This window comes from Mauremys mutica, chromosome 12 (assembly GCF_020497125.1).
Source record: "Mauremys mutica isolate MM-2020 ecotype Southern chromosome 12, ASM2049712v1, whole genome shotgun sequence".
NCBI classification, from domain to species: domain Eukaryota; kingdom Metazoa; phylum Chordata; order Testudines; family Geoemydidae; genus Mauremys; species Mauremys mutica.
Genome location: NC_059083.1, coordinates 44,873,155 through 44,900,960, shown reverse-complemented (window position 1 = coordinate 44,900,960; position 27,806 = coordinate 44,873,155). Strand labels below are relative to the sequence as shown.

Genomic DNA, 27,806 nt, shown 5'->3' with positions numbered 1-27,806 from the left:
TGGGCGAGCATGGGGCTATTGTGAGGGAGGAGACTCGGGTCCTTGTTACTCGCTTTTCAGACCAAGGAAATAAGCCATAACCAAACATGTGTTCGATTGCTCTTGCTGCTTTTCTCCATTCATTGTCTTTGAGCAATTCATGATTCTCTCTCTATGGGGCTAGCTCTTCTAAAATACTTACTGAATAATTAGGTTTTAATAAAGCCATAGGCAAACCCATACTTCCAGTCACAAAGGAGTCAGGCGGCACCCTACAGAATGGGGGACAGTCCGCTGGAAAGCAGTGATCCTAAAAAGGATTTTGGGGCCATAGTGGACGAGCTGCTCAACATAACCTGTCCATGTGAAACTGTGGTAAAAAAGGTTAAAGCCATTCTTGAATGGATAGAGTAGTGAGTATGGAAAGGGAAGTGATCCAGCATTGGGGAGACTGATCTTGGAATGTTGAATCCAGTTCTTGTGTCCACATTTTGAATATTATGTTAAAATAATTGGCGAGGGTACAGCAAAGATTCATAATTGAGTGATGGGTATGATGCCTTGTAATGAGACATTGAAAAAGCTCAGTCTGTTTAGTATGTACAAAAAAAGAATGAGAGGTAAGTTGCTTGACTTCATGGAGAGAAAATGTTGAATATAAAAAGGGCTCTTTTATCTAGCAGAGACAGGCATGACAAGACCCTGTGGATGGAAGCAGAAATCAGAAAAAGTATAATGACAGTAAGACCACGATTTGTAAGAGGGTGATTCATCATTGGAACAAACTACCAAGAGAAATGATGGCTTCCACATCTCATGAGATCTTCTAATAAAGACTAGATGCCTTTCTAGAAACTGTTTGAGTAAAAGAAAAACCCCACTCTTCTGACATACAGGAGGCCTTACGATATGCAGGGGATCAGATTAAATGCTCTAATGGTTCCTTCTGGCCATAAAGTCTACTAACTTATGAAAACCTGATTGTGGCCTGGGGAAGAGCCTCTTGTGTTCTACTGTGTAGTGGGTGTCATCCCACAATGAAGAGTCATTGAATGGGGTGAGCCAGGGGAAGCAGCTCAACCATCCAATGTGGCTGGACAGGGGCAGGACATCAGCACTGCAGGGGAGGGGTGGGTGTGGCAGTGACATCACAAGGGCCTTTGGCAGGACCTCAGCCTATTGGACAAAGGTGGTGGGGAGGCGATGATCTCACAGAGAGATCTTGACCTTAACCAGGCAGGACAGGGGTGCAGGACAGGGGCAACCTTGGAGATCTCTGTGGCTTTGCTGCAGCACGTCTCCTTCTCGAGGTCTCTCCTTGAGGACTGAGAGAGAATTCACTTTCACGTACGTGAGCGCAAGGAGGACCCTCTTTGGAGTTTTCTCCTTTTCTTTTCTTGATTTTGCTAGAAAACAGACGTCCCTGTATAGAAGGGTAAAACCCCTGGCTCAGGCTGCCTCTAGAGACTCAGCCCAAAGGCACTGACTTCTAGGTCTGATTAGATGCCAGGGGCCAACCAAAGGAAGCCAATCAGGGGGTAGCAGAGCCCCCTGAAAGCCCACATCAGGGACTGGTGATCTCCCCATTATCACCTGACTCTGCACAGACTGGCCTAGTGCCTGTGGGGAGGGTCAGTGAGATGATTATCAGACAAACTCTGTGTCTGGGCGTGTCCATCCATCTCCTCATCCTCTTCTCCCAGGTTCTGGCTGCAGAGGGAAAGGTTTGCCCCGTAGTTAAGGTGCAACGTTAACCTGAACAGATCCAGGTTTTGCTCTGTGTGAAGTCAGGTAAGTCATTTATTTTGTCTGGGCCTGACTTACCCCTCTTCTAAATGGGGGTAACAACCTTCCACATCGCACAGCAGCAGAGACATTGTGTGAGGAGGAGAAAGGGACAAATGAACCCATGTGCCTTCCCCCCTGATTTGCTGCTTGGCTTGTAGTGAGCATGCTCAGTAACCTCAGCTGAAGGCACTGCCCTGACTCTGCCCCCACACTACTGGCAGGTACAGATGTCTCTGCACAGCAGTATGTGAGTTTAAGCACATGGAAGTTTGTGAGTTGCTCAGACAGTGCAGGGATGGGGGCTAGGTAAGGACCTGCAATAGTTAGATATGCAGCTCTTTCCTGTCCACATTAAATCACAAAAACGTCACATTGGGATTGTCGCAAGATTTCCTAATTTCACACTGACTCCTTCATTAGCTGGTGTTTCTCTTAATGCCACAGCTCTTGGAATCCTGTGATTACGTGACAATCTCAGCTTTCACTTTAACAAAAGTAAGTTTCTTGCTCTCAGGGCTGACTAGAAAAGGTTGAGTACATGACCAGAGTGAATCCTGCTTGCTCACAAACAAACAGTCCAGAATATAATTTTTTAGAAGAAAAACCCTCATGTTTTCTTCAGCAGCCTCTTGATTTTTGCTTACATGGTGCTGGCAATATTGCCTTGGCAGTGATCAGTTCAGGTTTTCAGGCCTGGCTTCTCCAGCAAAGGCTCTAAGGACCTAAATATAAAACTGAGCATTCTGAGTGATTCCTTTACTTCACCCTTACTCCAGGGGGGCTGTGCTCATTTGCTGCTTGGGCCCACAGCCTGGCTCCATGCGCATTCCCACACCTTGCCCTCTCTGTTTCCCTGTCTGTTAACTCTGCTGTGTTAGATAAATGATGGCACGAAATTAGGGGGCTTTCCATGGGGGATGGGGATTTAAGGCCTGAGTTCTCAGTGGCACAGTATTGCCAACCCCAAACTTTTGAAAATCATGAGTCAGGATCCCCAGAATGATGTGATGCCTTTTTTGAGACTAAAAAATAAAAATACTAATAAATGTTGAGTTCTTTCTATTTGCCTTCTGATTCTCACACTTTAGGCTGACTCAGGTCACATTTTAAGTTTTTTTCTGCAACCAAGAAAACTAGAAACTTCCTTTGTTTAGGTGTGTCCCTAAGTTCTGTTTGCTAGAAGCTGGGAATGGGCAACAAGGGATGGATCACTCGATGATCACCTGTTCTGTTCATTTCCCCTGGGGCACCTGGCATTGGCCACTGTTGGAAGACGGGATACTGGGCTTGAAGGACCATTGGTCTGACCCAGTCTGGCCATTCTTATGTTCATGAGATTCATTATAAAATCATCAATGTTGGCAACACTTTTGACACTGTGTCTCCTTTACACTGAGGCAGAGCTGCCTTAGTGTATGTCACAATCAAGACTTTGAAACATTGATTCCAGTTTAACCACGTTTTTGGCCTGTGAATTGAATATCCCTAGACTCAGAAGGATTAGATTTTATCGGTAGATGTCAGCAAATGTTGATTTCACTTTGTGCACACAAACCGATGAAAAAATATTTCCATTGATAAGAACTGAGATTTACAAATAGCTACAGTATGAAAAATGCTGCTTGAGAACTTACTAGAGTTTAATTTAAGGAGATTTACTTTGCATGTTTTGACATGAGATGTCGACAGTTTGTGTTTTAACAGTTACACCTTTTAACTTTTTGAATCTCTGCGTCTACTGTCATAAAATAATTGTCTGACTAAAATATTGTCTGAATCCCCCCAATTTCCCACAGCTGTGAACAATAATATTGATAAAAACTGAAACTGTGACAGTTTAAATAGATAAATATATAAACATTCTTACAAATTAATATTAATCTTATCTGTCAAAATTACATATTAAATCAAATGAATTCTGCCAAGGCTAAATATCATTCCTTGGACACACAGTTCTGTCAGCTCAGCAGAACAAGGGGAAGCTGATGTGCATGTGAAGCCCCAGTGACCCCCCCACCACCACCACCAGCAGAGGGGGCTGATTGCAGGATCAGAGCCTTGTTGGGACATTTCTCACCAAAGCCCCCAGGGCTGGAACATTAGCGGTGATCTGGCTCCAGCTCAGCAAACAGCCTGAGTCAGTTCCAGGAAGGGAAACACCCACTTGCTGCTGCTGCAGGCGGGGCATATTTCTGAGCTCAGGAAAGTGAGACTAACCCTGTAACACTGTCCAGAGGGAGCCATGGCCACAGACAACCCCCTGGAAAGTCTCCAGGAGGAAGCTACGTGCCCCATCTGTCTGGAGTATTTTAAGGACCCGGTGATTATAGACTGTGGGCACCATTTCTGCCGAGCCTGCATTGCCCAGTGCTGGGAGGGATCAAATACAGACGTCTCCTGCCCTCAGTGCAGAGAAACTGTGCAACAGGGAAACCTCAGGCCGAACAGGAAGCTGGCAAATGTTGTAGAAATGGTCAAACGGCTGAGTTTACAGGCAGCAAAGGGAGCAGGAGAGGAGAAGGTGTGTGGGGAACACCAGGAGACTCTGAAACTGTTCTGTGAGGAGGATCAAACTTCTGTCTGTGTGGTTTGCCATCTGTCCCGGGCTCACAGAGAGCACAGGGTGGTTCCCATAAAGGAGGCTGCCCAGGAGTACAAGGTAGGGAATTGCTGTCACGTTTAATGGGTAATAACTTTGGATTTTAATTACAGGCTGATTTCACTGAATGTTACCTGTCACAGGTGTGATGCATCATTCAGCTCTGTAAAGCCTTCATTGTATGGGAGATGCTATCACAAAAAATCAAGTCTTCCAAGATACCTGCTGTGGGAAACTTTTCTCTGAGATTCTGAATGTTTTTCACACTCAGCTTCCACTGCTGAAATAAGGGGACTTTTCACACAACGGCCGGTGTTAACAATCAGTGAGGTTTAAATCACAAGAGCTGCAGGCCAGTCTAGGTGAGCGTGTTACCTTCAGACTGGAGAACTGATCATTTAAATATCAACACTGTTAATTATTTTATTCCCCTCTGAGAGCGGAGAGGGAGAATTACAGCTCGGCACCATTTATTGCCAGTGACGCCTCCTTCCAGTGCCACAAGCGGGTGATGTTTGGGAGATGCCACCTCTTATTTCCCCCCCACTAAAGGAGGACCAGGCCCAGAGAGCCCGGGGGTACATTCCAGCCCCATGGGGGGAGTCCGGCCCCAGGAGCCCCTTGGAGCCAATCAGCAATTCCATCCCGTTTTGAACAATGCACCATTTGAACAGATCACGTGTCTCCATTTAGTGACTCACGTGGGCGGAGCTTATTTGGTGGGTGAAGCTTCAAAGAATCCAGCCACCTTTGCCCGTCCCCCATTCTGATCCTGGCTCATCCATGAAGCTGTTTTGCTGGATGCAAAGGCTGCTTTTCCGCCTCCTGTCTCTCACTAGCCCCTGCTGGCTCCCTCCCTCCCTCGCTGCTTCCCTGCAGCAGCACCGCAGGGGTGTCACCGAACAGCTCCCCAGGAGCTCTCAGCAGCAGCCTGGGCCTTGGGCAGAGAAAGGGGAGAGAACTCGAGGGCTAAGAGAAAAAGTGAAATGGGGAGATCTCAGCAGGTGGCTCTGGGGGGCTGCCAGGGGTGTTGCACAGAGCAGGGCTGACGGGCAGGAGCACGTTGCTGTGTGAATGAATCACACGCTGTCAAAGGGGAAGAGAGCCCTGGGTTATTCCAGCTCTGGAGCAGTTATAATTATTGGTGGCACATTCCCTCAGACCGAGTGTTCCCTGTTCCTCACTGATCTCCAGCCACATCACAGCTTCACCCTGTGCAGTTAATGGGACTGCGCTGGCTCAGGTGCTCAGCTGCTGCCTGGGGGAGGCTACATGGGAGCCTGGATAGAGGAGAGCACAGTGGGGTCTTGTTCCTGGCCTGGGTCTGGGTACAGAGCAGCGAGGTGCTGCCCCAACCTCTTCACTGGCACCGGCAGGAGGGATCGTTCAGAACCTTCCCAGCTGTTTCCCCTTTGGCCTGTGCTCAGTGATATTTACTGCTTCCAGGATATTTACTGCTCATGTGTGAAATGCCAATATGGACATTACTGTCCACCCATCGGACAGGCAGACTAATGGCTGTTTATCGCACATGATGTCCCTGCAGGAGAAACTCCAGGGAGCCTTGGGCCCTCTGAGGAAGGAGCTGGAAGAGGCCCTGGCTCTGATGTCTGAAGAGGAGGAGAAAACCACAGAGTGGCAGGTGGGTATCTGGGTTTATTCCTCCCTGAGCCCTTCCCCTTGCAGCGTTCCCAGGAATGACGGGGCCATAAAGCTCCAGGAGGAGGTTATGACCCTGCTCTGGTTGTTTGCTCCATTGCACAGGCTTGGTGCCAGCTATGGGCCGGAACCTCCCCTGCGCCTGGATCATTGCCCTGCCCATACTCCACCCCCATTAGGCCTCCTCTCCCCGAGGCACCACCCACACTCCCCTCCTGCTCTGCCCCATGCCCCACTCCCACTCAGCCCCATCCCCAGCCGCAGCCGGCATCCCTCACCCCTTCCACGGCACCGAGACCAAAGCCTCTGCCTCCTTCCCCCGGGGGGGGGGGGATTTGGGGAGGGATCCAACAGGGGAAGGAGGGGGCGGAGTCAGGGCAGGGGCGCGAGTCCCCTCCGGGCTCTGCCTGTGGAGGCAAAATAACTGCCTATTCGCATCCTGACCGACATCCATCGGGATGCAGCACAATGAAGTAAATATCGGGACAGTCCCGATAAATATCGGGACGTCTGGTCACCCTAATCCCATGCCACCTGCAATAACAGACTGCGTCTTTACAAAGCACCCTAGACAACCCTGCTATGGAACTGGCCATATGGACTCTGAACTAAAACAAACCCTTTAGGATACGTTTCCCAAAGAAGTAAATCTCCTTAAAAACCTGATACTGATCTAATCCCCTGCTTCATGGACAGAGGCCCAGTCTGTGTAACTCAGCATCTGGCTCACGTTTTCTCTGTGCCTTTACTATTCTTCTATTTCAAGGGGAAAGTGAAGAATAGGAGAGAGATGATTGCAGGTGAATTTAACAAACTGCACACACTGCTGAGAGAGGAGGAGGAGCTGCTTCTGCAGAGCCTGGAGGAGGAGGAGAAGGAGACTCTGCAGAGACTAAGGGAAAATGTAACCAAACTCTCCCAGCAAAGCTCCTCTCTGCAGCAGCTGATCACAGAGATCGAGGAGAAGTGTCAGCAACCAGTTGTGGAGCTGCTAAAGGTGAGACGGCATCAAAATTCATCTCCACCCATCCAGAATTAGAACTCAGATCCCTGGGTCTGGATTCCAACAATAAGAGTAAATGTGTTCTGTGGTTTACTGACAAACAGAACATCCGGCTAAGGGCTCCATCAGTTCCAAAATATCCCAGTTCATGTTAGAGGGGAATTCTCCTCATGGAGACCCAGTGAGGCCATGGGAGATTAAATGAATGATAGAAGAATGATACTGAGCTGAACCCATCCCTGCTCTGACTCCAGAACATTGGACCCAACACTGTCGATAAACACAGATACTGATGGGTTGGGTCCCTAGAAGGGAGAATCCTGTAGCTAAATTCCTGTCTCACCTACATAAATGATAGAAGTGTTAATGCAAAACAGTGTACAAGATTTGACAACAAAACAGTGAAGCCTGGGAGGGTTGATCTATTTTCTAGATGAAAGTTTGATGCCCAGAGTGAAACTCACACAGTTTTATGCACATTGCGTTAATACAGAACATTGATTCTCTTTTTTTCCTTTCAGGATGTGAAAAGCACATTGAGCAGGTGTGTTTCCTATGTTCATTGCTCTTATATTCGTGGTGGTGGTTCTGGGATGATGTGTGTACACAGCAGCTGAGTGATGATGGGACGTTTTCTTCATAGGAGTGAGAATGTGAAACTCCAGGAACTAGAAGCTGTTTCTACTGACCTGAAGAACGTGTATAAAATTTCCCTTGACATGAGGGAAGCGTTGAAGAGATTCGGAGGTGAGTGGATTCTACTGGGACATTCAGCTGTGTTGTGCTGGGGAACTGGACAGAGCCTGGGACCCCCAGGACACGCATGGGCCCAGCTGACAGGCTTGGAGCTGTGATTGCTGGAGGCTGATGTGCTCAGTGCTGGGCAGTTTGCCTGCTACTTTCAGCCACCTGCTGGTATTTGCCCAGGTGTCTGACCAGGCCCCATCACTCTGACATCCTGACCCCTCCATGGCTGAGTTACCACGTTCAGTCATTTCAGGGTGTCTTGGCAAGGTTCCTGCCTCAGTTTATCCTCTTCAGCACTCCTTATATTATGCCTCACAGTCTAAAAGGTCTGAGAGAAAAGTCCTGTCCTGTGGTCCACTCTGAGTCCCAGTAAAGCCCAAAATAAAATCTTTTCCTTCACTCTGCTCCAGCCTCCAGCTCTCACTCCAGCTCCTCACTGTCCTCAAGTCAGGAGCCCTTAGTCCTTCCTGGAGCTGGGCTTGGATTAGTTTCCATCATGGAATCGGATGATTCCAGCCCTCCCTCCTGGAGCTGGGTCATTTCAGACTGTGCCTTTATTCTCTGCATCCACTTTCTCCAGCCGGGGGCAGCTCTCCAGGGCTCTGTCCTGCTCCAGCTGCTGCTGTCATTGTCATCTCTGGCAGCTCCTCCCCCTTAGGGGAGCTCCTCTGTCTAGGACAGTGGTCGCCAAACTGTTTTGGTCCTACCCTCCCTTACCTGGTTTGCGCCCCCACCCTGGGAGCTGCTGTCAGGAGCTGGGCCAGGAACGGGGCTCCAGTTGGGGCCAGAAGCCGGGGGCCATGGCTGGGAGTGGACCCGCAGTTGGGGCCGGAAGCTGGGGGCTTCGGCCGGGGGCGGAACCATGTTTGGGGCTGGGGCTGCAGCTGGGTTCTCAGCCTGGAGCAGAGCCGGGAGTGGGTGGCTGAAGTCGGGGTCGGAGATGTAGCTGGGGCTGAGGGTGGGGCAGGAGTGGAGCTGGGGGCAAAGCAGGGCTGGGTGACGTTCCTTTCCCACCACCCATGGGGGCTGGTCCAGGCCCTGTCAGGCCCCCCAAATGTTCCTCCACACCTTCTAGGGGGGCACGACCCACAGTTTGGGGAGCACTGCTCTAGGAGCCCCTTCCAGGCTCCTTGCTCTGGTGAGCTCTCCTGGGAGCTCCTCTCCTCAGCAGCTTCCTGTCCCTAGGATCCCTTCAGCTGAGCCCTGGTTACCCTTTATCAGCCTCATTAGCTGTTTCGCTGCCGACTAGCCACCTAGGGATTTAATTACTTCCAGGTTGGTCTGGGTTGTCTCGTTCTCCCTTACAGGAGCCTGTCACAGGTGGTCTGGTCCCTGACTCCCCTAAAAGGGACCAGCCCTCTTGATAAATTTCCCCCCACCCCCAGAGCCAACCTGTATTCAAAGGGAGGCTTGACCATGGCTGACACTTGGTTATGTTCTGCTAGAAAAGTTTCAAACTCCAGGGAAGTAAATTGGTGGCCACTTCCAGGAGCTGCACGGACCTAGGGAGCCTGCCTTAGCCCCGGGCCCCCGCTGTGCCACTGACCAGACTTTTAATGTCCCAGTCCGTGGTGCCAACCGGAGCCGCCAGGGCCCCTTTTCAACCAGCTGTTCCAATAAAAAAACAGACGCCTGGCAACCCTATGGACAGGTGCCAACCCTAGGTCCTGTCCACATGGCCCAGTAACACCCTGCTGAGCCAGGTACAGGCAGCCACATGCCAGCCCAGGCCCCTGGCAGGGACGCTGAGCTGCCAGCTGCCATGGTCACTAACAGTGTTAACTCTCTCACGTGCCACTCACCAGGCTTAGAGCCCCCTGGGCCCAGCCCCAGGAACAGCTGTAACCTGGAACCAGAGCAGTGCAGGGCTGGAAGGGACCTCGAGAGGTCACCTAGTTCAGCCCCCCACGCTCGGTCAGGGACTAGACTATCCCTGGCAGGGATTTGTCCAACCTGTTCTTACAAACCTCCAGTGACGGGGATCCCACAACCTCCTTTGCAGCCAGGTCCAGAGCTTCACGGCCCTGAGAATTAGCAAGTGTTTCCTCATCTCCAGCCTCAACCTCTCTTGCTGCAGATTGTGCCCATTGCTCCTTGGACAGGCCCTCGCCCTGCCCGCTGGGGCACTGGGGGTGTCACCAAGTGTGAGCATCGCTGTTATTGCACTGAATGGCTGGCGGCGCTGGGCTGGCTCAGGGGGGCAGTGAGGGCAGCTGGGGCCTTTCGCTCCCCAGTCACCGATCTCAGCCCAGGCTCAGAGTCCAGTTCTCAGCGGACAGGAGCTCACATCGTAACTCACTTTAACGGCAGCCTCACCGGCCACCTCCGTAGGGAGGCCAAGGCCTGAATGGGCCGCAGGGACGATTCCTCCCCAGGGAGAGGCTCCAGCAGCTGTCAGGGCTGAGCCACGTTGGCAGGACAGTGAGGGGCTCACACGGCCTCTATCTCATTATACCCTCAATACAGAGAGCTCCAGCAGCCGGGGTGTAAAACCCAATTCATACCCCCAGCACCCAACTCACTGACACTGTCCCAAGGGTCCTCTCCTACTGGGGTTGGGGAGTGAGTAAGGGGCACTGGAAGAGGGGGGCCTGGGGGCCATGGCCCCATCACTATTACCAATGGGAGGGCTATTCCCTCCCACTTTTTACCAGCTGTAGGGGTGAGCGACACTGGGGCAGGGGGCCGGGAGGAGAGACCAGGGGATCAGGGTGTTGGGGAAGAGGTGGTGTGAAGGCAGGGGCTCAGGAAGGAGGGGCAGTGTGAGAGCGAGGGTTCAGGGGTGCGGGGACAGGAGCTCAGGGAGAAGGGCTGGCACGAGTGGGTGACCCCTCTACTTTGAGGGAGCTTCCATCACTCCTGGGGAGGGCACCATCCCGGATCCTGATCCATGGGCACATGTGTCTATTTGCCGGGTGCGCAGAGCTCTCTGTGTGGAGACACTTTCTCGCTCACCCAGGAACCTGTGCTGGGAGGCCCCACTGCCCAGGAGGCCGAGGGCTCTCACTCCCCTGCCCTGGGGTGAAGGGAGGGGCCCTGGGGCTGCTGTTCCCCATCCCAGGAAGGGGGTGAAGGGGATGTGGACACAGACAATGTCCCCTCTTGCTCTGTGAGGGGCAGACCTGGCTCCACCCTGGGCTTCAGAGCCTGAGCTCCAGCCAGAACCTGAAAATCTTTGTGGCTATTTTTAATTTCAAAGAGGGAGCCCTGCGAGCCTGAATCTGTCCACCCCGTTCCAAGACTCACTTCTGCAGGCTGTGTAGAAGGACCCAAAGTGTCTCCAGAGTCTGGGTGTGAAAGTTCCCAGCGTGTCTGACCCAGGGCTGGTTAATGGGAGCGAGGGGGATGGCTGGCACAGTCATTAGATGGAGACACCTGAGCTCCTGGGGCTCTGAGATGGTCTCTGTGACTGTTATCTGCTCTGGGAGATGCCCAGGTGCAGCTGCAGAGGGTCTGTGCCGCTAGCAGCGTCCATGGGACAAATGGCTCTGGGCAGAGAGTTCAGGCTGGAGCCAAATCTCCATTTTCAGCCTAATTTGTGGGGGTGAGATCAGGGGCCCGGGGGCATTTGTCTTCAAAGGGCAAATTAAACAGCAGCTCTGGAGTGTTTCATAGCTGATGTCCTGAGCCTGGCCTGCCTGTAACTGCGTTTCTGGGGATGTTGACAGTCTCTCATTGCAGGTCACTGGTATTGGGACTCCTAAGTTGCTCAGACAGGTTTGCAGTGGAGCTGGGTGAAATGTTTTGGACAAATAGTTTATTTGCTGGAAAATTATATTTCGGGTCAAGAGAAACTATTCGTGAATCCATGTCGGGTTTGCTGACTAGTTTCAATTAAGAGGAAAAGGTGCCACTGCTTCCCTTGTAGCCTTTAGCCCAGGGGCTGGTCCCTCAGCTGGGAGCCCCAGGTTCAATCCCCCCGTGTGATGCCAGAGCGTGGGAGAGAGAATGACTCTTCAGCCCAGTGAGTCAGGCCCCCACCTGGGAGCCCAGAGTCCAGCTCCTCTGCTCCAGTGACCCTGTAATTATTGATCCATAACCCCAGTGAGGGCCGGCTCCAGGCACCAGCCTACCAAGCACGTGCTTGGGGCAGCACCTTGGGAGGGGGCGGCGATCGGGGTTTGTTTTTGTTGGTTTTGGTTTGGCCAGGTGATGCTGGGGGTGGGGCGGGGACTTGAGCGGCGCTGGGGGGTGGGGACTTGGGCGGCGCGACACGGCACTTGGGGAGGGGTCGGCGCTCTTTTTTTTTTTTTTGCTTGGGGTGGCAAAAATGTTAGAGCTCGCCCTGACCCCAGTGTGGGGAGGGGTTACGGCCCCTGGCACAGCAGTGTCTCAGCCATGTCTGCCAGGGTTTCCTTTCACGGATATAGCTGCAGCGGTGCAAACCCCTAGTGCAGACGCGCTGCGCAGGTGTGAACTGGGACTGGTCCCCGGTGCAGCTTCTCCCAGATGGAGGGGGCAGTAAGTGGGGAAATGCCCCCTCAACTCCCCACTGCCCTGGCCTCATTAGCAACAGCTGATTAGCACGCATTTATACCCCTCCCCCTGAAATGCAGACAACTGCCCCCGTGGGGGTGGGGCTCAGCCTGGCGAGGGGAGGGGCTGGCTGTGGGGTTTTCCTGGCTGGAAGGTGGGGCCCGTGGGGCCTGCCAGCATGGAGAGTCCCAGCTGCTCCCCCTGGGGCAGGGCTGCACCCCCAGTGTGTGTGGGGACAGCACCGACCTGCTCTGAGCGAGAAACCAACCACACATGGCCCGAAAGCATCAGAGATTCCCTGGGCCCTGCCTCTCCCTCCCCCCTCTCTGGCTCCCGCCCCTCCCTTACCCTTCCCCCACCCCTGTGAGGGACCCTGGACCCTGCGTCTATTCTGACCCCTCACCAACGTCCCTCCCGCTCTTCTCACTCCCTTTCTGCTCCCCTGGGCCCCTGCCCCTCTACTCCCACGTTTCCTCCCTGGCACATGCCCCTGCCCTCCACCCATCTCTGCCCCACTGGAACAGCCCATCCCTTCTCCCCCTGCCATCCTGGCATCTGCCCCTCTCCCCCAAACATCCTCTGCATCCTGGAGCCCTCCCATCACTTCACACCCCTGCTATGTCCTGGCATCCACCTCTCCCCTTTCCCTCCTCTGTGCCATGTCTCCCACCCCTCCCCTCACCCTCCTCTGCTGTCCTGCCTCCTGCCCTTCTTACTCCCCTCAGCCCTCCTGGCATCTGCTCCTCTCCTTCTCTGACCCCTGGCACCCGCCCCTTCCCTCACCCCCCTGTGCCCACCCCTCTCCTAACCCCTCTCTGCCCTGTGGTGCTTGTCCCTCCCCTCCTCTGCCCTCCCTGTGGCCACCCTTCCTCTAGCCCCACTCTGACCCCCTGGCACCTGCCTCTCCCCAATCCCCTCTCCTAACACCTCCCTCTACCCACCTGCCCTGCCTCTCACCCCTCCTCTGCCCCCTGGTGCTTCTCCCTCCCCTCCTCTGCCCTCCCTGTGCCTGCCCTTCTGCTCAACCCCTCAATCCCCTGGCACCTGCCCCTTCCCTCCTCCTGCCCCCCAAAACTTGACCCTCCTCTTGTCCCCTTCCTTCCTGGTGCCCATCCCCTCACCACCCTCTGCCCCACTGACCCTGCTCTCCTCTCGCCCCTCTGCCACCATCACCCATGCCACCTTCTCCTTATTTGTCACCACTGACCCTCCCCTCCCCCTCTGGCTCCGTGACACGTGCACCCCTCACCACCCTCCAATCCCCTGGTGCCAGCTCCTCCTCTGCCCCAAGTCCCAGCTCTACCCTGGCCCTATCTGCCTCCCTGGTGCCTGCTGTTTCCTTTGGCCCCTCTCCCTGCCTGGTGCAAGTCCCTTCCCTCGCCCCCCTGGTCTCAGCCCTTCCCCTCACCTCAGCACTGCCCCACCCCTCCCCTCCCCCTCTCCTAGCCCCTGGGCCCCTGGTGCCCACATCTCCCTGCACACGCCTCTGCCCCCCTAGGGCCTGCCCTTCTCCACGCCCCTCTCTCTGCCCCCCTTCTGCTCACCTCCTCCCTCACCCCCATTCTGCCCCTTTGGCTCCAATGCCTGTTCATTCGCTCCCCCCCATGGTTTCACCTCTTCACTCCTCATCATCTCACCCCTGGGAGCTCACCCTGCCCTTGATTTCCCCTGCCCCATTGGCGCTCCCCCCATTCCCTCACCCCCCTCTGCCCCCTGGTGCCTGTCCCTTCCCTTGCTCCCTGCTGCCTCCTGGGGCCCATCCCCTTCTTCTGCCCTGGTGCCCACCCCTCCCCCCACCCCCTGCAGCCCCCTGGAACCCGCCCTTCACCCCCCTCTGTCCTCCTGGTGCCTGCCCCATCCCTTGCCCCCCGCAGCCTCCTGGGGTCTGTCCCCTTCTTCTCCCATGGAGCCCACCCCTCCCCTCACCCCCTGCAGCCCCCTGGAACCTGCCCTTCCCTTCACACCCCTGTCTGGTGCCCCTCCCTTCCCTTATCACCCCATAGCCCTTGTGCCTGCCCCACCCCATGTCCCTCCCTCCCCCTGCTCCTGTCACCTCCCCCTCCCCTTTCCTCTGCCAACATCAGTCTGTCACCTCCCCTCCCCTGACACCTTCTCACCCCTCCCCCGCTCCTCCTGCCCTTTTCCCTCATTGTCTCCTCACAGGCAGAGGGGCCCTGACTCCCCTCAGGCAACAATCCCTCCCCCCCGCCCCAGTGATTAACGGGGCTGCAAGTTAATTTCCCTTTGATCCCAGTGACCAGCCCCTGCCCCCGGCCCTGACTCTGTGACTCTCTCCCCAGTGGACGTGACTCTGGATCCAGACACGGCTCATCCCAAACTCGTCCTGTCTGAGGATCAGAAACGTGTGAGACTCGGAGACACTCGCCAGGATCTGCCCAACAACCCTGAGAGATTTGATAGATATGCCATTGTCCTGGGCGCTGAGGGGTTCGGGAGCGGGAGGCGTTACTGGGAGGTGGAGGTGGGAGACAAGACAGGCTGGGAACTGGGGGTTTGTAGGGAATCTGTGAGCAGGAAAGGGGAGAGCACATTCTCACCTGGGAATGGATACTGGGTTGTGTGGGTGGAGGAAGGGGAATACAAGGCCGGCACCTCCCTCAGGACCCCCCTCCCCGTGAGCGTCAGGCCCAGCCGGGTGGGGATTTTCCTGGACTATGAGGCGGGCGAGGTCTCATTTTACAATGTGACTGACAGGTCCCATCTCTTCACTTTCACTGGCACCTTCTCCGGGAAGCTCCGCCCTTATTTCTGTCCCTGGAACAACGCTGGGGGGACAAACGCGGCTCCCCTGATAATCTGCCCGGTCCTAGCTCAGGCCGGAGGGAATCTCGGTCCCTGACAGTGACCCCGCGGCACAGACTGGCCCTTCCCAGCCCTGCTGCTCTTCCTGCCCCCGGTGGTGGGGGCCAGTTACTGCAACAACTGGACTTTCTGTGCTGACCCGACGCTGCCAGTTTCCCTTTTCAGCTGGAGATTCCAGTCGAAAACCGGACACCTGGGAACCCCCAGCCCCCACCTTCCCTGTCCCCTGCCCCAGGGGTAGCAGATGGTGGGGGATGGGGTCATTCACTCCGGTCAGAATTTTCTACCCCTGTGAAATCTCAATATAAAATATGAAAGAAAAAAGATTATTTTAATTTAGAAAACATTATTGTAACAAGGTGTAAATACAAGAATATTTTAATTTACATTTAAACACTATTTTAAAAACAAGTATCTAAATATATTTGTAGAAATGGAATTATTTACATTTTTTATCTTTCCCTCAAATCTATAGTGAAGTTTAACTTCTCTAAATAACGTCATTTGTATTTCAACTGTAGAATTTCAAGAAATCCAAAATATTTATCTTAACAAAATAAACTATTAAATTGTCAGACTGGGTTGTTCAGTTACAAATGTACAAGTGTCATAAACATCACAACTACACACATGTGCAGCTGCTCTCTCTCTCTTTCTCCCCCCCCACCCTTATTGTCTTGACTGGTTCTCTCTGGAAGGCAGGGCACATATGCTCACGTCCTGCATTACATCTTTGAATATTAATAGTTGAAAAAAATGATAGAATTAAAAGCAGCAAAGAGTCCTGTGGCACCTTATAGACCAACAGACGTTTTGGAGCATGAGCTTTTGTGGGTAAATACCCACTTCGTCGAATGCATGTGGTGTAAATTTCCAGAGGCAGGTATAAATATGCGAGCAAGAATCAGGCTAGAGATAATGAGGTTAGTTCAATCAGGGAGGGTGAGGCCCTCTACTAGCAGTTGAGGTGTGAACACGAAGGGAGGAGAAACTGCTTTTGTTGTTGGCAAGCCATTCACAGTCTTTGTTCAATCCTGAGCTGATGGTGTCAAATTTGCAGATGAACTGTAGCTCAGCAGTTTCTCTTTGACGTCTGGTCCTGAAGTTTTTTTGCTGCAGGATGGCTACCTTTAAATCCTGTATTGTGTGGCCAGGGAGGTTGAAATGTTCTCCTACAGGTTTTTGTATATTGCCATTCCTAGTATCTGATTTGTGTCCATTTATCCTTTTCCGTAGGGACTGTCCAGTTTGGCCGATGTACATAGCAGAGAGGCATTGCTGGCATCCCTGCCTGCGCCCTGTGCAGCAGCACTCTTGGATCAATAATCCATAAAAGCAAATACTTTCTAAAACTAAAACAAAATGTAGCCCCTTCTTTTGCAATGTTCTTCAGGAGGCAGCAAACACTTTTCATCGTTGTCTAGTGGGGGATGGAGCTGCCCCTTGCCCAGCCACTCTGTGCTGCGCTACCTCACAACAAAGGGACTGCGCCTGCAGAGGCAGGAGGGGAGGAGACACACATGTTATGGTAGCCCCCCCCCAGCACCCACCGGGAGTTGACTGACTCTGAGGGGGCTTCCTGGAGTCTGGACCTGAGCAGCTAGGGCTTGGTATTTGCTTTTATGGGTTATTGATCCAAGAGTGCTGCATTGTTTCCGTATTCAAAACAGTATTAATCAAGTTGATAGTCTTAGTTAAATACATTTTTCTGACAATAGTGATATTGTGCAATAGAGGGAAACTGTTAAGCGCTTACTGTTTCCAGTCCACTTTTACATTATTTTAAAAATATATAGATCGGCTTACAAGGCAGGTGGGGGTGGGAGGGGAGGCGCAGGACCCATTCTGGGCACCACCAAAAATTATACAAACCTGTTGCCCCTGCTGCTGTGCCAGCACAACGGTGAATAGAAGTCGTTGCTGCACTCTGTCATTGTTGGAGAAAAACTTAGTTCTCACTTTTTGGTTGGGTGCAGCAGAGTCAGATACTTTATTTTCTCTTTACAATTGCATAGAGGGAGGGAGTGCCCTAGGACACAGGGTTTCCCCGGTCCTAGGCAGGTCTCTCATCAGGTAAACAATTACAGCAGCATTTATACTTTTTGTTACATACAATAATAGGCAACAGCTGCATTTTGTTTATACATAGGCCATCTTGATATCTTATTTTTCTCACTTCTATTTAGACGCCAGTCTACATTCATTATCGACACAAGGTCACAACGACTTCTCCCACAGTTCTTTCTTACTCGCCTCACACAATCCTCGCTTCTACAAACCTTGCGTTACTAGGGTTACAGCCAGCCTGACACTTGCTCACAGAGACTGTCATGCATTGAAATCCCTGTCCGTTCTTGCTCTACTTCCACATCATCCATTAGTTCACAGGGGCACTTGTTACAGCTGTTATTGTGCAGCAATAATAAATACAGAGAACGATAAACAATTCGCTTGGCCAATGTTTAAAAACACTTCAGATGTATTTAACATGGGGAGAGATGCAAAGTGTTTGATTTAACAGGGAGCCATCCGCTCAGGTCCACTTCATTGCAGGGGTTGTAAAGTTAAGTCCAATCCAAACAGGACTTTTGCCTGGCATGAAATCCTGTATGAACCCCCTCCTGGGATCTTCTCATTTCTGTCCCCACCAACTGCATCTGAGGAGGGGGGAGGCCAATGCTTATGTGGCTGCATCCTCCAGACTTTCCAGAGTCCCCCATCCTAGCTGTGAGGGGAGGGGTCTGCAGGAGGGGATTTGCCCATCCCAGCTGTGGAGAGACCCATCCAGACATGCAGGACTGTGGGCAGAGGTATGACTGAGAACAGGAGGTCTCATGGGCAGTGTGAGATGTGTATTGAGAATTGATCTTAGAGTCAGTATTTTCTGTGCCCACCAACTGGGGGGTTCTATTGTTTCTGGTTCTGTTTTTGAACATAAAGAATTTAGGGGCAAAAAGAGCAGGGGGGATGGGGAGAAATTAACAAAGGGGAAAGTGAGGCTGAGTCTCAGGGGAAACTTCCTGGCAGTGAGATCTGTGGGGCTGGGCAACCATCTCCCCCAAGGCCAGCGCTGGGCACCCCATTATTCCATGTTGCCTCTGGGAACCCTGCATCACCAACCCCCCTGAGACCTTACAGTGCGTATGAGCTGAAACAGCCCCACAGCCACCTCTGGGCCCTGCTCTGGGCTCCTCCCTGTGCTGCCTGCAGGCTAAGTGGGACACAGGCATTGGTAGCAGCCTGGTGTATTGCAGCCTCCAGGATTCCCCAGTGGCAGCAGGTGGTGCTGCCCCCTACAGTACGTCAGCTGCACTGCACAGCAGTTACATTCCTGCTGGGACTTCACTCCACCCTCCCCCAAGGAGGAGCTGCCCCTGCTGGTGACAGGTCTCTGCAGGGCCAGGGCCCCTAAGCAAGAGCCCCTGGTGACAGGGGTGCCAAGTTTGTATCATTTTTGGTGGTGCCCAGAATGGGTCCAAGCAGAGCCATCTTGTCCATAGTACGGACCGGGGCAACCACCCTGGACCCCGCGCTTTAGGGGGCCCCATGCTTCGGGGAACGTGGAGTCCAAGCAGAGCCATCCTGTTCATAGTACGGACCCCGTGCTTTGGGGGGGCCCACACTTCAGGGGGATGCGGGGTTCAGGGCAGCCAAGGGGCTAGTGGGGGGCCTGGCTCCGGCAGCAGCAAGGTAACTGGCCCCAGCCCACCCCGCCCTGCCGGCTCTCGGCATCGCTTGTGGGAGGGGTTGGAAGCGGGAAAGAGGCGGGGTGATGGGGGTTTGGGGGAAGGGGTGGAGTGGGGGCAGGGAAGGGGCAGAGCAGGGGTGGGCTTTGGTGAGGTTGCTCACTGCTGCTGGTGCCAAGCCCCTCACTAGCCCCCCCCCCTTCCCCGGGCCGCCCTGGACCCCATGTCTCCCTGAAGCACAGGGCCCGGGGCGGTTTCCCTGGTCTGTCTTATGTATGGGACGGCTCTGAAAATAGAAGCCCAAACATTGGTGGAGCCGGGCCCACGTTCCTAAATATTGGTGGAGCACGGGCACCACGGGCCCATATAACTCGCCGCCTATGCCTGGTGAGTCACTGGAACGCACAGTGCAACAGGGGAGAGTCTAAGGAGCGATCCTGGGGGAAGCAGAATCAATTGTGAACAGGCCCTAAAGTGCCAGGGCTCAGGGCTTTGGGCTTTTCTGCCTGTAGCTCATTTCATGAGGAGAGGGGCCCATGGTGGTGAAATGAATGAATGAGACTGAATTTCCCCTCCCTGTTCCTCTCCTAGGGCCCTCGATTTCGAACTGTGGGCAGAATTTCTGCTGAGTCTGCATCACTCACAGCTGGGAGGAGTTAGAGGGAGATTTTCATGGACAGGTGTAAATACCGTCCACCGTCCCAGCAGGGCGTGTGGAGGCCTCCTGCTAAATCCCTGCCCTGTTCACCAGAACCAAACTGGCTGGGCTGGGGCTTCCCCACGAGGAGTTATTGCTCCCCCCCGACACACACACACACTGCTGTAGGTGGCTTCTCAATAGACCACAGAGGGGATTAAAGGTTCAGTTACCCCCAACTCTGTCATCAAAGGCCCCCATTTGCCCATCTCACCCAGTGCCAGGCCCTCCGAGTGTCTCCCATTTCCTGCTTCCAGATTTCTGACACAATCAGTGCAGTTCTGCCTGCTGATGCCTAGAACATTCGCTGAAGTGTTGGAATTGATCAGATGCAGCATTGAAACATTATTGTGTTACACACAGAGAGGTGAAATGCATTGAGTTGAACATAAGGCCTCTGTACCTCAAAGCAGCACCCTGCAACCCCCATATTCACCACTGTCAGATCATTATGATATGTTTAGTACAAAGTATGCCTTGTGATGTATCATTCTAAAAATCTTGATCTGTTGGATTGTATGTGTTATGGTATGTGAAGTTATGAATTGTTGCTACATGTGTTACTGAAATATGTTGTCAGGTTGGGAACATCACAACTAGCCTTTCAGGTACAACAATGGAGTAGCCAGACAGCGGTAAATGGCCATCAACACCCATTAAGGAAAGAACCCACTCTCCAGAGATTGTGTATTATGGAGACAGCTTGACCAGTGGGGACTGACTGACCCTCACGTCACAGCAAAAGATCTTTCCAGCAAGCTGGAAGAAACTATAACAGAAGGGGGTCCCAGGCTGGAAAAGAGTCCCAGCCTGCGTATTGAGGAACTAGACCATCTGTCAGGGTGAGACACTGCTTGATTCAAATCCTCTTAAGTTTGTAGAACTTAGACTGGAAATTTATTTTCATTTCTTAGGTAACCAGCTTTGATCTCTACATTTGCTACATATAACCACTTAAAATCGATCTTTCTGTAGCCAATAAAACTGTGTGTTTTGATTGAAGTGCTTGGAACATCTCAGCTACATTTACAAAGGCTAGTTCACGTCTTCTCCACATCAAGGGAGGGGGTGGACTGGGTAATGAGCTTATATTGGCCAGGCTTCTGACCAGGGCAGAACCAGGGCCAGTGCAAGGATATTTTGCACCCTAGGCAAAACTTCCACCTCTCCTCCTCCCCCTGCACATCGGTTCATTGTGGGGCAAATTGCAATGAGCCTTTATAGACCCCAGGGGCCAGCCTGCCCAGGGGCTGCTCCCCAGACCAGGTTTCCCCCCTCCTCACCCCCTGAACTCCCCTGGAGGATGCACAGCCCCCCGCGAGCCCTTCCCACCCCACCCCGAGTCCACTCACTGGCTTTGCTGGGATCAATATCATTCCCCATGCACCATCTGCAATGACCATCCCATAGGCACTTGCAGAGCCGGTGTACTCGCTGTGACAACCTGGCTGCAGTTACATACATTACACTCCAAACAGCACAGCAGCTGCAACAGTCACACACACTCCTCATTTGCACACAAAAAAACCCAGCCCACAGCCACAACCAAACCTCACACAGTCTGAATCTGTTAACTGCCCACTTCACCTTGAATCAGGGCCGGCTCCAGGCACCAGCCTACCAAGCTCGTGCTTGGGGCGGCACCTTGGGAGGGGGTGGCGATCGGGGTTTGTTTTTGTTGTTTTTGGTTTGGCCTGGAGGCACTGGGGGGGGCGGAGACTTGGGCGGCACTGGGGGGGGCGGGGACTTGGGCGGTGCGATGTGGCGCGGGGGGGCAGGGACTTGGGCGGCGCAACGCTCAGGGGCGGGGACTTGGGCGGTGCGACGCGACGCGGCTCTGGGGGGCGGGGCCTTGGGCAGTGCGACGCGACATTGGGGGAGTGGGGACTTGGGCGGTGCGATGTGGCGCGGGGGGGCGGGGACTTGGGCAGCGTGACGCAACACAGCGCTGGGGGGCGGGGACTTGGGCGGCGCAACGCTCGGGGAGCGGGGACATGGGCGGCGCTACACGGCGCTGACGGGGGCGAGGACTTGGGCAGTGCGACGCGGCACTGGGGGGTGGGGACTTGGGCGGTGCGATGCTCGGGGGGCGGGGACTTGGGGGACGCGACGCGGCGCTGGAGGGGCGGGGGCAGGGCGGCGCTCTTTTTTTTTTGCTTGGGGCGGCAAAAATGTTAGAGCCGGCCCTGCCTTGAATGGTCCCTTGAAATGAGTGTTAACTGCTTATGCTAAACAATCTGTTCCAATTTGTATTTAGCAGTGACTGAGTATATTTCCCAGAGGGAAGAAGAGCTCTGCTTGGCTCAGAAGCTCGTCTCTCTCACTAGCAGAAGTTGGTCCAGTAAAAGATATTATCTTGTCCCACAACCACACCCACCAGCTCCAGCCACAGACTCTCACCTCTCCCCACTGCCCGCAGTGCAACACACACATGCAAACTTAATGTTGCGCAACGGATTTGGCCACATCCAAAAGTTCCTGGAACTCATGTGAGTCATTTGGCATGGGATGGTCAATGTCAGCCTCAAAGCAGGGGCATAGATTCAGCACTTATGTGAATTCTCAAGTCAGGCCTGTTTCTGAGGTCCTTAATGCAGCGCTGTTTGTGTACCCAGGACTGAGCCCAGTTGAGATGCCAGAGGCCAAAGCTGTACCAGGCCCTGAACAGTGAGCCCTCAGCACCTTCCCCCTGGACACTCCTGGCTGCTGCCTCAGCTAGTTCCTCTCCCCTGCTTGGCTGCTTCTCAGCACCCGCACCAGGAATTCCAAGATCATTGGGCAGCACTCATCTCTGCATGTCAGGAGCCGCTGCCGCTGGGGCGCAGGGCCCTGGGAGGGGAGGGGCAGCGGTGGCTCACACACCCAGGAGCTGCAGAACCGGAGCCCGGTGAAGGGGGGAGCTGGGGGGCGCGCCTGCCCAGGCTGCGGCCTGGCACACCCCCGGGGGGTCCTGCAGTGGATGCATGCAGGCAGTGCCCCCCGTGTGCTCCCCGGTTCCCCCCTCACCGTGCTCGCGCTCAGTGGTTCCCAGGAGTGTGAGCTGCCACCGCCACTGCCCCTCCCGGCAGGCTCAGGGCCCCGCACCGCAGTGGCAGCTCACATGCCTGGGAGCTGCAGAGCCTGAGCATGGGGGCATGACAATGGGGGAGCTGGGGGGCACATGGGAGCCACCGCCCACATGCATCTGCTGCAGCCTGCAGAAGCCTCTGGGGGGGGGGGCGCCAGGCTGCAGCCTGGGCAGGAGAGGTGGGGGGCACAGCTGCTCCCTGCTAGTGGCACCACTGCCTTTGCAAGGCTGCTGCCCCCACTGCACCGCACCGGCTATTCCATGGCTGGGCTCGCTGCCCCCGCAAGCCGGTGCTCTGGCTCTCCGTTGCCTCCAGAAGGCGGATCCTCCCTGCCGAGCCAGGGCACCGGTTTTTGGCACCCCCAAACACTTGGCGCCCTAGGCAACCGCCTAATTCTCCTAGTGGTTGCACCAGCCCTGTGTGTAAATGCCCCTGGGAGCCAGGGAGGTTGGCGGAGCTCTGCTCCATTCAGTGTCTGAGCTCTGAATGATCAGCATGGCCTGACACGAGCCTCTACCTCCCATAACAACCAGCTCCAACTAGCTAAGCCAGGGCCTCTCAAGGGTGCTGTTCCCCCCTCTTCCTGCCCCAGCCAAACTTATCCATGAAAACAGTTAACAATCAACACAAACACAACTTGGAATTTCAAATTCTTTCAGCTAGAGCCTGGGGCATTCTCTTTATTGTTATAATTTTATGTTTTTTTGTGGGGAGGGGGGAGAATTTCCTGTTATTTAATTGCATCCACATAAGGGTGGGTCCTGCCGTTTGGGGAGGGAGGCTGGAGTACTGTGAAGCATTCCTGCCCCACGCTCACCCTGCAGCGGCAGCTCCTGTCCCATGGGGCTGAACCCTGTCCCACATGCTGGCTGTTGTGACCTGGCACAAGGCAGGGGCGGCTCTAGGAATTTCGCCACCCCAAGCATGGTGGCACGCCACGGGGGGTGCTCTGCCGGTCGCCGGTCCCGCAGCTCCGGTGGACCTCCTGCAGACGTGCCTGTGGAGGGTCCGCTGGTCCCACGGCTCTGGTGGAGCATCCACAGGCACGCCTGCGGGAGGTCCACCGGAGCCACAGGACCAGGCCACAATGTCACTCATTCAGATTTAACCCCCTGCCCTCACTATCATGATCACCTCTCCATCAGTTGGATGCAAACAACAGAGGTGAGCTTAGGGGAGCTGGCCAAGGTGGACAGCCAGGAAGGGGCATTTCAAAAACATGAGGGGGAAGGTTTAAGGGGGAGCTGGGCTTCTGGTCTCTGTAACCTCTACAGAGAGGGGTTTACATTTATGAGCAGAGCGGTAACTATTGCAGGGACTGGGGCACTGTGGGGCGGGGGCTGGAGGAACGTTAGGGATCATATAGGCCAGGCCTGCACAACTCGTAAAGCGGTGAGGGCCACATTCCTCCAAAGAAAACAGCCGAGGGCCGAAACCTCCTGTCCCCGCAGAAACACCCCGCCCCAGGGCCGCCCAGCCCTGCGGAAACAAACCCTCCTTCCCCAGAGCCGCCCCACCAAAACAGCTATGGGCCAAAAAGGAAGGTTGGGGGTGGGGAGGTGATATTCTATTTTAAATCAACCAGGGGCTCCCTGCTGAAGAGGTGGCTGGGAGCCCTCAGGGGCAAATTAAAGGGTCCGGGGCGCCGGAGGCTGGGGGAAACCGGCAGGGCCGGCTCTAGGTTTTTTGCTGCCCCAAGCAAAAAACAAAAAACAAAAAAAAACTTGGCTGCTCCTCGTCCCAGTCCTGGGCTCTCCCCCAACCCACACCCCCTGCCGCCCCAGCTCTGGGCTCCCCCGCATCAGTGCCCCCACACACACACCTCCTGCCGCCCCAGCCCTGGGTCACTGGTAACTCGCTCCCAGGGCGGGTCATTCAGCCGGAATGTGTGACTGGAGGATATCTGGATGCATATTATAAGACTGTCCTCCATAAATGAGGAAAAGTTGAGGTGCCTTTATTATTCTTTTGTTCCACTCTTTCTTTCTATGGGGAATTTGCCAATGCAATATCACTGTCTTCCTTTCAAACAAACAAAAAGGCAATGGCTGTTGAAAATAGCAATTCCAGTCCTAATAAGCATTTCTTGCTCAATTTTATCCTGCTTTTTCTACAGCAAGTTACAGTGGATCAGTATATTTGATTTGGGAGAAATGAAGTAACAGCTGCCCAAACTGAGCTTGAGCACTCCTGAATTTTGAGGTGTTCAAATCTGGAAGGCAGGTGCTGGGGGGGGCTGTGGGCTCCGTGGGGGAGCATGGCAGCAACGTGTCTGGAGCTGCATGGAGCCAGACACGCTGGTCTGAGTGGAACGGTAAGGGGGCTGGGAGTTGGAGAAGAGGTAGGGGGTTCCGGGGGGCAGTCAAGGGACAGGGAGCAGGGGGGGTTGGATGGAGCGGAGGTTCGGGGGGGGCAGTCAGGGGACAGGCAGCAGTTGGATGGCCATGGGAGTCTCAGGGGTTCATCAGGGGACAGTTAGGGGGTGAGGTCAATCAGGGAACAAGTAGCAGCGGCATTTAGATAGAGGGTGGGGTCCTGGGAGAGGGGTATCAGGAGACAAGGACCAGTAGTGTTAGACAGGGGGTGGGAGTCCTGGGGGGCATTTGGGGCAGGGGTACTTGGAGGGGGCAATCAGCGGCCGCGGGCTGGGATTCAAAGGGCTCTGGGCTGCCCTCTGCTGCGGACAGTACAGAGCCCTTTGATTCCCGGCCACGGCTGGGATTCAAAGGGCTCTGGGCTGCCAGCAGAGCGCTGTGTGTGGGGGATTCAGAATCCCCCTGCGGGCTGCACAGTGAGGCTCCGAGGGCCGGATGTTGTGCAGGCCTGCTCTAGACACCAGTGGGCAGAACCCTTTTAATTTTAGGAAAAAATCAGAAACCAGACTGGAGAAATGGGGCATACATGGGTCCCTGGCATCTGTTTACATGAGCCACCAGTTTTAATCAGGTCTCCAATTGTCTATAAAGAACCAGCTGATGGCTGCCATTCACACCTTCCTCCTTACCAATAACTCACCAGCCCATCTTGTGATTAACGAGGGAGTAGGGTTGACCTAGGGGAGAAGGCCTTAAAAGCCAGAGGCTTAGCAACCAAGAGGAGCTAGTGAAGAGGAAACTGCAAACCGGAGATTTTGAGAGGGAGAGAAGGAAATGAACAAGGTGTGAGTACTAACTTTGGGGTGAGTAAGTTTGTTTGGCTGTTTGAGTTTTCCTTTCTCATGGGTTACTGGGTCAGTCGGGATTGTGTGTCTGGGGATTGTTTGAACCTTTGTTCCCTGGATCATCTCTGATCAGCCTCAATCAACCCTGTGATCACCCTCTCCCTGTGTGATTAACGAGGGGGTAGGGCTGACCTAGGAGAGAAGGCCTTAAAAGCCAGAAGCTAAGCGACCCAGGGGAACTAGTGAACAGGGGAGTTGAGAGGGAGTTTCTGGAAGGGAGACGTAATATAATCGCTATGGTTAGGAAGGGCCACATCGCCAGTGCCAGCACTGCTCCTGTCTCCTCCACCTGTACCTGTCTCCAGACAGACAGCCATGGATGCCTCTACCCAGATCCTGGTGTGGATTTCCAGAGACTATGGCCTGTATTTCCCACTCACAGAAAGCCAAGTGGGAGGGGCCATCCAGTGTGAAAGGTGCCTGCTGGTGGAATCTCTTAGGAAGTAGGTGGGAGAACTACAGGAGGAGGTGGCTAGGCTGAGGAGCATCTGCGCTCACAAGAAATTCCTTGAGTATTCATATGGAGACATCCAAGGCTGAGGAAGCTACCCAGCTACAGAGGACTGCTGTCACACCACCAGGGGAGGAGGACATGGCTCTGATACAGGGAGGACATTGGCTGCTGGTTACTTCTGGCAGCAGGCTGTGCTCCACCCCTACTCCCAACCCACACATCATGGAGATAGAAAACCAATATGCTGCCCTGGCAACGAGCGATGAGGTATCACCCCAAAGGTGGAAGAGGAGAAGCCATGTACCCCCAAGGCTGGGAGAATCGTAGCTACCACTCACAAGAGGAAATGTGGTTGGTGACTCTTTTCTGAGGGAAGTGAAGGCACCTATCTGTCGCCCTGACATGGCATCCAGAAGGTATGCTGCCTGCCAGGGGCCCATATCCTAGACCTTATGGAGGGATTGTCAAGGATCATATGGCCTACTACTGACTACTACCCCACGCTACTCATCCACGTGGGCACTAATGATACTGCGAGGTATGACCCTCAGCAGATCAGAAGTGACGACAGAGCTCTTGGAGTAAGGCTGAAGGAGTTGGGAGCGTAGGTGCTGTTCTCTTAGATCCTTCCAGTCAAGGGTAGGGGCCCATGCAGAGATAGATGCATCGTGGAGGTGAATGCCTGGCTGCAAAGATGGTGCTGCTAGGAGGGCTTTGACTTCCTCGACCATGGGATGCTGTTCCAGGAAGAAGGACTGCTAAACAGAGATGGGGTTCACCTATCAAGAAAGGGGAAGAGCATATCTGGATACAGACTGGCTAACCTAGTGGGGGGGGGGTTAAGCTAGGTTCAAAGGGGGCAGGTGACCAAAGCCCACAGGTAAGTTAAAAACATGGAGACCTGGGAGAAGGGTCGATATTTGGGGGGAGCATGGGCCGTTAAAGGAGGGTTAAGGGACAGACAAGACAGAACTAATGGAGGGGCGGGGGGGAAATCAAGTCAATATCTTAGATGTCTGTATACTAATGCAAGAAGTATGGAGAATAAGCAGGAAGAACTTGAAATAGTAAATAAACACAACTATGACATAGATGACATCACAGAGACTTAGTGGGATAATATGCACGCCTGGAATATTGGTATAGAAGGGAACAGCTTGCTCAGGAAGGACAGACGGGGGGAGGAAAAAGGGAGGTGTTACTTTATATATTAAAAATGTATACACTTGGACTGAGGTTGAGATGGAAATAGGAGACCAAGTTGTTGAAAGTCTCTGGGTAAGCATAAAAGAGGTAAAAAAAAATCAAGGGTCATGTCATGGTAGGGGTCTACTACAGACCACCTAACCATGAAGAAGAAGAGGTGGATAAGGCTTTTATTAAACAACAAAATCATCCAAAGCACAGGACTTGGTGGTGATAGGGGACTTCAACTACTCAGACATCTGTTGGGAAAATAACACAGCAGGGCACAGATTATCCAACAAGTTCTTGAAATGTATTGGAGACAATTTTTTATTTCAGAAGGTGGAGAAAGCTACTAGGGGAGAGGCTGTTTTAAATTTGATTTTGACAAATAGGGAGGAACTGGTTAAGAATTTTAAAGT

At 53.7% G+C, this 27,806-nt stretch overlaps 2 protein-coding genes across 2 annotated transcripts in view; both read left to right on the top strand.

Moving 5' to 3' along the window:
* Positions 1–1,753: 1,753 nt before the first annotated feature.
* Positions 1,754–27,806, top strand: part of LOC123345949 (E3 ubiquitin-protein ligase TRIM39-like) — a 205,796-nt gene continuing 179,743 nt past the window's right edge. The window contains exon 1 of the mRNA XM_044983088.1: positions 1,754–1,770. The gene's annotated coding sequence lies outside the window, so the exon portion shown is untranslated. The remainder of the gene's footprint in view (positions 1,771–27,806) is intronic.
* On the top strand, positions 3,883–15,173 carry LOC123345965 (E3 ubiquitin-protein ligase TRIM39-like). The gene is made up of 6 exons (XM_044983104.1): positions 3,883–4,426; positions 5,913–6,008; positions 6,792–7,022; positions 7,550–7,572; positions 7,672–7,775; positions 14,552–15,173. The coding sequence occupies exons 1-6, from the start codon at positions 4,010–4,012 to the stop codon at positions 15,109–15,111; spliced, it is 1,431 nt and encodes a 476-aa protein (XP_044839039.1). The 5' UTR covers positions 3,883–4,009; the 3' UTR covers positions 15,112–15,173.

Bases quoted from the DNA above. Each gene is read 5' to 3' on its own strand.
- LOC123345965 (XM_044983104.1), top strand. From the start codon at position 4,010: ATGGCCACAGACAACCCCCTGGAAAGTCTCCAGGAGGAAGCTACGTGC. The intron at 4,427-5,912 runs GTAGGGAATTGC...ATGTCCCTGCAG, and splicing joins AGGCTGCCCAGGAGTACAAG to GAGAAACTCCAGGGAGCCTT. The intron at 7,023-7,549 runs GTGAGACGGCAT...TTTTCCTTTCAG, and splicing joins CAGTTGTGGAGCTGCTAAAG to GATGTGAAAAGCACATTGAG.